The 13,357-nt window shown below is 34.8% G+C and overlaps 1 protein-coding gene across 1 annotated transcript; it reads left to right on the forward strand.

Moving 5' to 3' along the window:
• Positions 1-351, forward strand: LOC121986884 (ice-structuring protein 4-like). Its single transcript, XM_042540812.1, has one exon. It carries the CDS (start codon positions 1-3, stop codon positions 349-351), a length of 351 nt encoding a protein of 116 aa, XP_042396746.1.
• Positions 352-13,357: the final 13,006 nt, after the last annotated feature.

The raw sequence follows: 13,357 nt of genomic DNA on the forward strand, positions 1-13,357 counted from the left end.
ATGGCCACGGCCGCCGCCGCCACCTCCTCCGCCTCCGCGGCCGCCGCCTCCACCGCCGCCACCACGGCCACCGCCACCTCCTCCGCCACCACGGCCTCCGCCTCCGCCGCCGCCGCCACGGCCTCCGCCTCCGCCGCCGCCACCGCTGCCTCCACCCCCACCTCCGCCGCCTCCACCGCCACCCCCACCGCCCCCACCTCCACCTCCGCCGCCTCCGCCGCCGCCACCTCCTCCAATGCTGACTACGCTATCGGCACCGGCTCCCTCTCCGCCGCTGCTGGCAAGCAAGCGCTCAGTGCTCTCGAGGCGACGAGCTTGGGCGACGCCGAGGATGGCCAACATGGCGATTAGAAGAAGCAGCAGGCCATAGACAAACTTCACGGCGGGAGTAGTACTGCGCCCCATCTCCGCTAGCTAGCTGCTTCAGCTCTGCTCGAGCATATGCGTATTTAACTATTTATAGATGGCTGGCCGGCTCGAGAAATTAATGCGAGTAGTTGAGGAGCTTGCTGATTGTACTATCATACACGATCAGGATAGCGGAAGAGTTGTCTGTGGCCCTAATCACATCAATATTTCTCGATTAATAAAATGACAGTAATTAATAAGGCGGCACAAAAAGTCACCGCAATTTTGCCCTCAACAAGGATAAAATTATTTTTTTATTCATTCTATATCAATGTCATTTCCATTTTCATTTAAAAAAAACTCAATAATAATAATAATAATAGTTTTGCTTAAAATGTAGTTTTAATAATGGTTTCTATGAATGCAATTTAATAAAATTTTTAAAGAGATTAATTCGTAAAGAGTTTCATATAGTGGAAAAATTGTAACCTCAAAGAGTTACCTTTGGATCGGGTTTCAATCTTTTATATTGAAATATAATTGAATTTATTTAATTGTTTAGTAATTCAATTTGATAGTTTGAATTGTTAATTTGATGGTCATACTATGAAAAGGAGATTCTTTTGGTATAAGGTACTTGTGGGATGAGAGCAGTGAAGTTAGTAGTGTTTCGACCATTAGAATGATAAAATATAATGTATCAGTCGATTAATAGCATCTAGCGACTGATGCGTTGCATACGTGAAGGGTTTGTGGTTGAGGAGTTAAATGTGCAAATCCTGAAATAGGATTTATTAGTCGTCGCTTGTTGGAATCCAACAATCAATTGATGAACTAAACCCTAAATGGAGGAAGCGTTTAACACTGCAATCGATTGTTACACCAAACAATCAATTGTTGAACTAAATCTCAAATCAAAATTTTGCACAACACCCCTAACAATCGATTAATGTGATATAGCAATTAATTGTTAAACTATTTTTGAGCAAATAGAATGCTCCGAGGTCGACCAATCAGTTTGACTAAATGATATTAATCGATTGCTAAATTCTAGCAATCAATTGGTAGTTAATTCAAGCAATGCTCCCAACATAATTGGTCAGTTTGATTGGTGGCTAGCAGTTGATTGGTAGATTCTAGCAATCGATTGATAGTTCATTTCAAGTAAACATGATGTCTCCAATGTAGTTAGTCAGTTAGAATGGTGGCTAGTGATGGGTGATTTCTAGTAATCGATTGCTATTCAAAAATCAGGATGATATTAGCCGCTGATCAAAAGTCAATGATCTTTCAATGACCAAGTCGATAGTTAAACCTCTATAGCAATCGATTGTTGGTTGATAACAATTGACAGCAAAAAAGTACAAAATCTAGCCCAATGCAAGATTGTTTAAAAAGGGTTTTAGTTGGTATTTGGACAATGCTTTTGATTACATGTCTCCTAATCATCTCAATTATTCAAACATCAAATCTCAACATTCTTGTAGTGTAAACAAGAGCTCTTGTGCTTAAGATTTTTCCATCTTGTCTCTTCTATTTTCATTGTTCCATTGTAATTACTATAAAACTGTGTAAGAGATTTCTCCATCTTTGAATTTGGTCTAAGAAGGAGGAAATTCATTAGTGATGGTAGAACAATAAGTCTAGTCTTGGACGTAGCATCTCTGAGAGTTGTGAACCAAGTAAATGACCTATATTAGCATTGTTTGTGGTTGCTTTTGCATGTCAAAATCTTTCGCTATGCAAAATCTCTTAGTCGATACAAAACGAAACTATTCACCCTCTAACTCGCTTATTTGCTTATGTCCTAATATTTATTCCTCGAGATAAACAAGTACATATGAACTCTAGGTAAGTCTTTATTTAGTGAATTCATAAGATTTTCCATTGACTTATATAAATAATAGAAATTATTCCATTAGAGACTAATTGTTTAATAATATTATATCTTTAACAAATATGTGGAGACTTGGCATCACACATGTTTGTCTTTGTCCTATTAATAGCTATTTGACTATTATAGTATTATATGTTTAACAAATATGTGGAAACTTGGCATCTTTGTCTTTGTCCTATTAATAGCTATTTGACTATTATAGTGCATTATTAGAGTAAAAATGAAATTGTCCTCTTAGCAGTCTCTTCATAGTAGTCTCACACTTATATTGAAGCAACCATCTAGATATCAACTATGTAAATCCATTAAACTATTATAATGCATTATAATCATTGATCAAATTGTGTCTAATATGAAATATCCTCCAAGAAATTGTAAGATTATTCTTCTTATTTGGGCTATCAAGTTTTTACATGGTTATCAAAGCCTAAAGTAATCCTCAATATTTTTTTTCCATTTGAGTTTGAATCAATATTAAAGTTTAAATTGAATTAAACTAATATCAGAACGTTTAAGAAAAAATGATTCAACTAAGAATAACTTTCATTCATGTATTATCTATAATATTTTTAGAACATAATAATAAATATATTACGATACATGAGTGGCTTTAGTATACTTGTTTTTTCTACAACTTTGATTCTACAAGGTGTCATTTTATTAGTTTGGAATTAAAGTGATGCAGGCCAAGTTCACTTAGTCTGGCAGTCTTCAGATCTTGGGTCATAACTATCTCTTGGAAAGTCCAAATCATGCAAGGCTGGAGGCATTGGAAAGCTAATTCAATTGTCTTCCCAACCATATATTACTCATTCCCAGATGTGAAGCATTTTGAGAGTTACGAAGCTCCAAAGTTGGATTGGAAAGTGAAAAGTCACCTTGGAAGACCAACCACTCTTTTAGTTTTCTGCATTATGTAATTTATAAGTACTTGGTGTTTTGAGTTGGTGGGGGAACTTTGGATTCTTGATGATTGTTATCTGAGTCTGAGAATAAGAATTCTCTACTTCTGCTTTGTTCCTAATTTTTGAAGTCGAATTGTGCATTGTCGTTCCTTTTTCCAGTATTCTATCCCTCACCATAAAGTCATTCATATTTGGGAATTGATTGGTAACTAATTTGACAAGTCCATTTGACAATGCAACACACACACACACACATACTACAGACAAAAGGTAAGATGTTAAATATGCTTAAGAAATTAATTGTATTAGATTTAAAATATGGACTATATGTGAATTGAGAAAAAAAATTGTCTTTTTAGTGAGACCCATTTGCAAGTCTTTATGGTGTTGTGTGAATGCTTGAATATAATTCATAGCAAACAAATAAACTTCTTCACTTGAGAAAGAAAGAAAGCTCGCATTAAATGAAGATTGGAGCTATTTGCACTAGAGGTGTTTATCATTAGTTCAAAATAATCAAGTTAGAATATTAGTCTAAAATAGTTGATTTAGGCTATTATGTAAAAGAATAATTTCACAAATATCTTGAATCTTTTTCCTTTCATAATGTTTGAGACCAAAGATGCGAAACTAAGTGGCATGCCTTATTTAAATCAACACAAAATTGGATATATAATTTCAGTCCTACCATAATCCTTATTTTAATTTTGTTATTAGTTTTTACCTTTTAATACTATAAAATCATACTTATTGTCCTGACATTTTGATCAACTAGGCCCATGTTAAATCTAAATTTAGACTCATCAACACCTGATCCATTTGAGATAGGTAAGTTTGACTTTGAAACTTTTATGGTTATACTTTTTTCTCCCTTCATCAATGCATATTCAAGATGATTGATTGAGCTTATAATCAAGTTACGAGCTTCCATTGGAATTGGATCAAATCATATTCACCCTATTTATTGTTCTTTAGTCAAAGACAATCTTCTAGTTTAGTAAACAATCTTCTTTTGAATTCAGTAAGTATTATCCATCTTAATAGTCAAACTTCATTAACCATATCATTGTCAAATTGATTATCAGTTTTTCTCCATTGTTGACATTTTATGAGTAAGATGCTTTTAAATCAAGATCAGACATTTTAGAACATCTTTATCAGACAGAGAGAAAGCTAAAATATAATATTTTGAGCAGTTAATTATTCAATGACGTTAATTAGTGGAATATTTTAACAGTTGTGTTTGCATGATTAATTGATTAGATTTAGAGTTATTTTAGATAACTAGAGGAGGATAAAATAGAGTCATTAGAGGTCTTTATTAATTGGGAAGCTTTGAGCTTGAGGGATTCTACGAAAATATTTATGATACTCCTTTGAATTCAAGATCTTCGGAGAATTGGAATAAATTAAAGGCTCTAACTTAAGCTCTTAGTATATATATTCAATTTACATTTCATCTTGTATTTGAGAGGAGTGATATTTGTAAACATCTGGAAGTTGGGATGACAAGAGGCTTGTCTATTACCTCTTGTGAAGATATAGACGACTTTAGTGGAATAATTTGGTGGTATGGACTTGAATAAAAGCAAGGGCTTCAAAACACTAAATAAACTTATTAGCATGTATATATTTTTTTATCTATTTTATTTTTATTGTATATTATACTCATAATACGTACATAAATACTAAATATCTAATGTTCTATTTGTTTATATTGTGTACAAGGATTATCGACAATATGTTGGCTATTCATCCCTCCCCTTTAGCCAAACTCAAGACATCATCTCATTATGTATACTATATAGTAATCACCACAATAATGATAAGGTCTAAAAATAATCTCACAGATGAATTAACGGATGATTTTTTCTTAATTGATGGTTGACTTAAGAATGCTAGACTGATAGATCATCCGTTGCAAGCACTTTCCAATTTACATGATGGTTGGTGAGAAATTTTCATGAGACTAGGCCAGTCTCTCAAAATTAATCATCGTAAGCTGAATACCTAGTACCAACTAAAAAGAAAAATAATCTCACAGATGTGGCCAAGTCACTTGCAAGAAACTTAGAAACAAGTACACACTAAGTAGTGTGACGAGACTGAAAAACTTAAATTTAACCATGACAATGGTAACCTAACTTCATATTAGTAAAACTAATTTTAAAAACTAATAAATAATGGTATATCGTCCTAAAGTGTTTGAAAAGCATCATTATGGCACGTAACCATGAGATGTTAGATTTCTGGATTACCTACCATGAGCACTTCCTAATTTATCTTTATAGTAAATGGAAAATTTTCATAGAATCAAATCAATCATCCCAGATTTAATGTTACTAGTTCATCATTTTTTTTTTAAAAAAAAACACCATTATATAGTCTCTTCAAAGAAGGTAAATAGGATAGCTACTTATACTCTTGAGAAAGTTGAAAAGAATTTCTTAATGCAACTATTTTATTAAAAAAATTACCTTTAGAAAAGAAAATCCACCAATATAAAAGTGGCGTTGCTTTGCATATGGTGTGAAAAGCCTCGTGTAAGTATAGAAGTGGTGTTGCAAACCTCGTAAGAACAATTCTATATATATATAAAACATAAATGAATTGAATGTTGTAGGAGTTTGTTTATATCCATTCAATACATACAAGATCAATTAAATAAATAAATTTGAATAATTCGTTAAGCTAAATAAACAAACTTGAACTATGTTCAACTTGTTAACATTCGTGAACAATATTCATGAATAATATTTGTAAATTATGTTTATCAATAAAACTCTTATCAACATGCTAAATAAACAAAAAAAGTTTCAAAATGAACAAACAGATTTGTATTATGATCAAGCTCAATAACCAACCAAGTAAGCTTAAAATATTTTTTTTTTCAAACAATCAAAGAAGATTAAATTGAGAACTCGATAATATCTAAATGAATCAAGGTCAAGCCAAGTTTAGTTGGCCAAGCATAAACTAATCTCAAGCTCATAAAAAAAATCAAGCCAAAGTTAAACAATTATTTCAAAAGCTTGGTTCATTTTATGTTGACTTGATTATCTTATCAAAAAAGTTTAGCTCGACTTGGCTTGCCTATAGACCTAGTCCTTATCATTCTTTATGGGGTTTCAACTAACATAGGGGGTTCAGTTAACATATCAGCTAATCGAGACCCTGAGCCTGAGTTCCCTTTCTGCTAAGTTCCCTCCTCCATCGAGTTGACATGTAGATAAGATCAATTGACCAGCTTGACGAGTCCTTTTAGAACTCGTGTGAGATAGAGGAGGAGGTGAATATATATTGGGACCCACTGAATAGCCTGAGTTCCCTCCTCTATCATACTTGGTGATCGATAGTCCTGTTAGTACTATCAAGACTTTCTCACCAAGTATCGAGTCAACCATTGACACACTTGGACTTTTCTTTTACCAACTTCTCGTTAGCTTTTTGATAACCAAGTGTTCAGTCCTCCATGACCCACTTGAAATTTTTCCTTGCCAACTTTCCGTTAGACTTTCGATCACCAAGTATCTGATCCTTCGTGACTCACTTAGACTTTTCTCTTGCCAACTTTTTGTTGGACTTTCGATCACCAAGTGTCTGGTCTTTCGTGACTCACTTGGACTTTTTCCTTGCCAACTATTGGTGCAATCGATCTTGGAGTCAAGGTTGACCAAGCTTAGATTGACTTGAACTTGAGTTTCGATGTTTGATCAATATGTGAGAGGAAAGTCCAAGTGGATCAAAGGTTGACCGGATACTTGCTTATTGAAAGTCCAATGGCAAGATTGGCAAGAGAAAAGTCCAAGTGGGTTACAGGTTAACCCGACACTTGGTGAGCAAAAGTCCAACGAAAAAGTTAGCAAGAGGATAGTTTAAGTGGGTCAAAGGTTGATCGGACACTTGGTATCTGAAGTCTAACGGGAAGGTTGGCAAGAGAAAATCCAAGTGGGTGAAGGAAGATCGAACGCTTAGTGAAAAAGCTCTAGTAGGTCAAGGTTGACTAGATGCGATGATTGGATGTTGAGCAAAGGAAGTCTTAATAGATTGAAATCAATTGGATACAAGGCAAGACATGAATTCAGCCTTGAAAAGGTTGAATTTAGAATTACCAATCGATTGATGAGAAGTAGATGTTGGTGCAATTGGCCTTTTGTTAGGGTTGATCAAGATCAAGTTAACTCAAGTTAGGGTTTCGATGTTTGATTAATATGAAATGCAAGTCCTAGTGAGATTAGGCATTAAAAGTCTTAGTGGGAATAGGCATAGGGAAGTCCTGGTTAGAAATTAAGCAACAAAAATTTTAGTGGAGCTAGACAGTGAAAAACCTAATTGGGAACTAGACAAGAATTCAATTTATTTAGTTACAATCTTTTCCTTTTTTATGTGCATCATCCCGAGTTAAAGTTAGGATAAACATAATAATAAATGATTTATATTAAACACTTTAACCCAATTTAAACATTAAAATTTTCAATTAAGTACAAACAATAATATTACAATCTCTCCTTAACTTAACCCTCATAATTTTTTTCCTTTATCACATCAAAATATATGGAAAAACTAAAAATAAAACCTTAGATTAGTCAAAAATAATTTGAAATTTATTTTTAATTTTTTAAAAATATTTAATTTTTTTGTCAATATCAAATAGAATTAATCTGAACATAAATAAAATTTTCATGAGAAAATTGTTTTTCTTATAACCAAAATAATTTTTTTTTACCGAAATAGTTATTTTTGAATTTAAATGCTTAAAAATAGATTGATGTATCAAAATAACTTGACAATTTTTTCGAACATGGAAAAAATAATGTTTATTTGCAAAAAAAAAAAATCATGTTTTTTCAAAAATCAATTTTTGATTTTTTTTAAATTTTAGAAATTCGTTTTCGGGAAAAAAAATCATAAAAATTATATAATAGTTGAAAATTTTCGAAATTTGTTCTACTAGCCGATAACATATTTTTTTTACAGAAAAAATTTAAACAAAAACAATAGAAAGGCTATGAATACTTATCTTATAATTAATGTTAATATTATAGAAATTAATTTCTAGCAATTTAAATTATTTCTAGCAAAAAAAAAATCTAATGAGTTAAAATAGATTTTAGAATAAAAAATAATTTTTTACATTTATAAAGTATTTTTATGGAATATCATATTTTGACACTTTTATAATTTGATCTCTATGATTTCTAATATACTAATTATGCCCTCCATAATTTTTAAAACTTGAAATTCGTAAAAAAAATTTAAATTTGAGCATAGAGAATTCATTTTTAATAATTATATTTGATCTTTTAATTTTTTTTATTTTCATTTTCAGCCTTTTATAATTCTAAACCTGCATTGTCTAATTTTATTTCTATAATTAAATTTTATTTTCTTATTTTAAAAAACTTACTTCTAGATATGCATAAAGATCTACTTAACATTTTAATAATTTCATAAAGTTATCAGAGAGAAGCTTGCGTACCTCACTTACTATGTCTGACTTGTAGGTAGATGCCCCCCTTTATCAATATTCTTTTCCGATATGGCTTCATCGTCTTCTTCTTGATGACTTGCCATTAGTGATAGTATGACGTACTCCTCGATTTTGGACACTTCTGATGATAGCTCGCTTCAAGTTGCTTTGATGTTCCTTTGTTTGAATCGTCTTGAACCTTTATCCTTTTTCTGTTGTTTATTTTTTAGTTTCGGACAGTTGGCTTTAATATGTCCTTCATCCAGTTGTAGCACTTTACCTTCCTATTTTCCCAAAGAAGCTTCATAGCCTGTGTCTTATTAAACTTAATAGTTTTAAAAAACTTATTGAACTTCTTACCATGTATGATTCTTCACCTTCGTAAGGTGATGATTCTGAATTTTGTTCATTCTTCTTAGCTTTTAGAGCGATATTGTTATTTGACTTTTCTGTATCTTTAAAATTTGCAAATCGAGATTTGTGATGATTGAAAATTAAAAATAAATTTTTTAAACTACTTATCTAGAGGTCCTTGGAGATTTAAAAGGAGTCTACTATTGATGTCTATTATGGTATTCTCGGAAATGCATATAAAGCATACCTAAGTGAATCTCGATTTGTTACCGTTTCTCCAAGGTTGGTGACTCCAGTTATCAGTTTCTTAAGCTTTGCATGTAGTTGAGCCACATTTTCTCTATTTTCCATCTGGAGGTTGGTTAGTTGATTTTGGAGTAGATCTCATCTTACTAGCTCAGCCTCCAAGGTTCTTTCATGGAGCTCCAGGAACTTCTCTTAGAGTTCTTTGGTGGAGTCATAGGTATCGATCTGGATGACTTCTTGAGGTGATAGAATGCTTAGTAGATGGAACTTCACCTTACTGTTTGCCATAAAGTCGGTCTGGTGCTTCTTGTTCCAGAGATGCTCTTCCTTTTCTTATTTCATTCTTGTCTTTGGGTGCTTCAAAATCATATTTAATAGTTAAAATAATATCAAAGTAGGTTTTAAAAAAAATACCTCTATTCGGGGCTTTCATAACATGAACTTCCCCTCGAACTTCAATGGTTGAATGCTTAATCAGGTCATCTTCTTGTTGTTTTAGTCGGTGATTAGTACTTCTAAGGCATTCTAGCTTTGATACCACTTGTTGAAATAGGTGGACCGGCTAGAGGGGGTGAATAGATGACCTACAATTGAAATTATAATTTTTTTTTGTCTACTTAGCAAGGATACACTAATTAAATAGATAAAGATAAAATAAAAAGAAATAAAAGCACAAAGTATTTACTTGGTTACAACCTACGTGGTTGTTAATCCAAGCCAATTAAAAGAACTAGCAGAAAACTCCTTTTTCGAAAATGTCAGAGGCGGAGAAGCCCCTTACAACAGTTAAAAGCTCAAAAATAAAGTATAGAAAATGAATATTAAGTGTGTTGTTGAACTTCTAGCTTTAGGGCATTATTTATTGCCCACTGCTCGAAGTGACCGTTTGCTGACGTGGTATTGGAGGCACCTCCAATTACATCCATGGCGCCTCCATCGAGCTGAAATCTCATCTGCATCATAACGGCTTTACAATGACTCTATGCCATTGAAGGCGCCTCTAGTTGATCTAAGGCGTCTCGACTATTGCTCATCTGAGGCACCTCCAATCAACTGAGGCACCTTAAGTCTCTTTAGCGACAACTAATCTGTTGGGCATCTGAGGTACCTCAAGTCAATTGAGGTGCCTCGAGTCTCCAAGTCTTCATGGTCATCTTTCAAGTTGACCATTTTTAAACTCCGTTTGCTTGGATGATGCTTCGGTCATCCGAAGTTGAGCCGACCTGAATCTAATGTAAGATCATAAGCACGTGAGGGGGGAGGGGGGGGGGGGGGGGGAGATGAATCACGTGTATTTTAAAAACTTATTTCGTTTCAGTTTTAAAAATGAGTGTGAGTATGTAGTGGAAGAAAACAATAAAGCAAGAAAAGCAGAGATGAAAAATCTAAAACAATTAATACGATCGATTTATTTGGTTTAGAGTCTTCAGTGACTCCTACTCCAAGACCCAGGTCCTTTGGACCTATCGATGGGCAATCCACTAAAATCCTCTACCGATGAACTCCCAGTAGAGTAATTGAGTATAAAGAATAAAATAGGAAAATGTAACACCCTACACTTTCCTATGCAATTTAGTGAATACGAAAGTACAACTTTAAATTATACCGACTTTTGTGGTTGAAGATTGTGGCTTGAAGTCAGTGTCATCCTGACTACAACAATCAGGCATAGCAAAGTAGTAGAGAAGTAGTAGAAATGATCGCAGGAGTTCATTTTTGAGTTTCGTGTGAAGTGCTGGTTGAACAGGGCATTTAAAGGGTGTTGAGGGCGCCTCCAATCTCATCCAAGGCACCTCCAACCTCAAATCTAATATCGCAATCTTCGATCTCTATCATCTCTAAAGCCTGTGATTTTTATCTGCACGAAGGCACCTCCAAGCGGTCTGAGGCGCCTCCAATGCACCTCCGAGGTGCCTCTAGCGCATTCTAGGGCACCTTCGCGCAATAAACTTTATCTCTGAAGTTTATCTGCACGTGGGCACCTCTGCTGGGTCCAAGGAACCTCCAAGTGCTGCTCTGAGGTGCCTTCGCTCACTTGTAAGATGCCTCGAACATTGTTCATCCGAGGTTGATTTTTATCATTTAACCCTGCAAAATGCATTAGTCCAAATAACAAAACATAATCTATAAAATAGAGTTATCACAATTAAAATAAGATGATTATTAATTAGATCCTGTCTAACCAAGACCAGGATCTTGTCATGGTCTCAACTTAGACATCCAGAATAGATCTAAGTTGGACCAGTGCCTACAACCCCACAGGGGGTTGTCCTCACTGATCTCTCCTCCAGTTACTTATGTGACCTTACCTGCCAAACATCTAGTCCTTCATACTTATTTAGACTTTCTCTGGTTCCGCTTAGTGTTTGATCAACTTGATCTACTAAGACTTACTTACAACACCGAGTTAGTACAATAGATATAAAATAGTAAAGTAAAATAGTGCTAGCAGTATTAAAATTCGCTAGTTCAGTCGACCGTGCGTGATTGACCAAAAACCAGTCGGTCACATATGCTTGGAGTTTACTTCTCCAAACTTCTCATTACGTAGGGTTATCTCCCTCTAAGATCGCTTAGCTTCACTCACTAGGACTTTCATTGTTTGACTTCACTCATTAGAACTTCCACTGCCTAACTTCACTCACTAAGGTCTGGCTTTACTACTTTTATTGCATGACTTCACTCACCAGGACTTCCACCATCCAACTTCACTCACTAGGGTTTGACTTCACTTATCAGGACTTTCACCACCTAACTTCACTTACTAGGGCTTGACTTTACTCACCAATGTTAGGATGCATACTATAAGCCTAGTTTTTGTATGAACATATCTATTTTGAAATATTTTGAAATGAGAATCACTTTGGTCAAATATTTACATTTTATATATATGTCAATGCAGTTGTCTATTTAATTTATATTGTAGATAACATGGTGTGTGGTGTCACACAGAAGATCATGTTATTGGTTCCTTATAAATTATAAATAGTAGCTCATAACTAACATGGATTGGGGCAAACCATTGGGACGATTGTAGTATAATTTAGTATTAGTCTGTGTTGACTATAAAATTACACTAGTACACTATGTGTGTATTGAGCAGGACTGTTTGAGGTTGTTCGATTTGTACTGACTACATAAAAGAACAGAACCTCTATTATTATGGATGTGCGTCCTCTTAATCCATATATAATAACAAGCACGTATACTTAGTATTTATTTTTTTAACTTATCAATAGGTGAGATTTATTCGTTAAATCAATAGACCCGGTTGGGAAATAGTACTGTTTATATGGTGTATTGTTGATTATAGAAGGAATCTGTATCCTAATTATTTAGGTTGATGATGTCCCTTTGAGGAGCTCATAAGGATTATCATGTAAACCCTGCAGGTGGACTTAGTCCGACATGATAATAAAGTTGAGTAGTACTACTCTTGGAATCAGATATTAATTAATTGAGTTGCCAGTAACTCATTTAATTAATGGACATACAATATCTTAAACATGGGGTGATTAACACACTCATTATAAGAAGGAGCCCATATTATAATATGAGATTGGTGCAGTAGTTCAATAATAACCCTTTAGTGGCATGAGTTATTATTGATGGACTTGAGTTGAGTGTTTGGGCCGAACACAGGAAACCCAAGCCCATCAGGAGGCCTAAATCAATTCCTCCTCTAGGTCCCTATTGTAGCCTCTATATAAAGCCTCGCATTCACCCATCTACAACTTAGTTTTGGTTTGGTTTTCTCTTCCTTACCTAGGGCCGACGACAAGCATATAAAAAAGGAGTAGGTGGTGCCTCCAAAACCTAATTTTTTCCCACAATTCTCTTCTCTCCTCCTAGGGTCGGCGACACACATCCTCCTCCTTGTGGTCGGCGCCCCTCACTTCCTCTCTCCTTATGGTCGACACCCCTCCCTTCCTCATTGCCAAGGGCCGGCGCCCCTCCTCCTTGCTAGGGCCGGCGCCCCTCCTTGCTAGAGCTTTCTTGGTGGGCGACGGATTGGAGAAGAGGAAGAAGAGGAGAAGGAAGAAAATTAGAAGGTGCCCCATCCTCCTTTTGTGGCCAGCGGGTTTGGAAACAAAGAAGAGAAGAAGGGTGGTTTTGTCTTGGTAGATCATCGCTAAC

The sequence above is a fragment of the Zingiber officinale genome, chromosome 5B, assembly GCF_018446385.1.
Source record: "Zingiber officinale cultivar Zhangliang chromosome 5B, Zo_v1.1, whole genome shotgun sequence".
Taxonomy (NCBI): domain Eukaryota; kingdom Viridiplantae; phylum Streptophyta; class Magnoliopsida; order Zingiberales; family Zingiberaceae; genus Zingiber; species Zingiber officinale.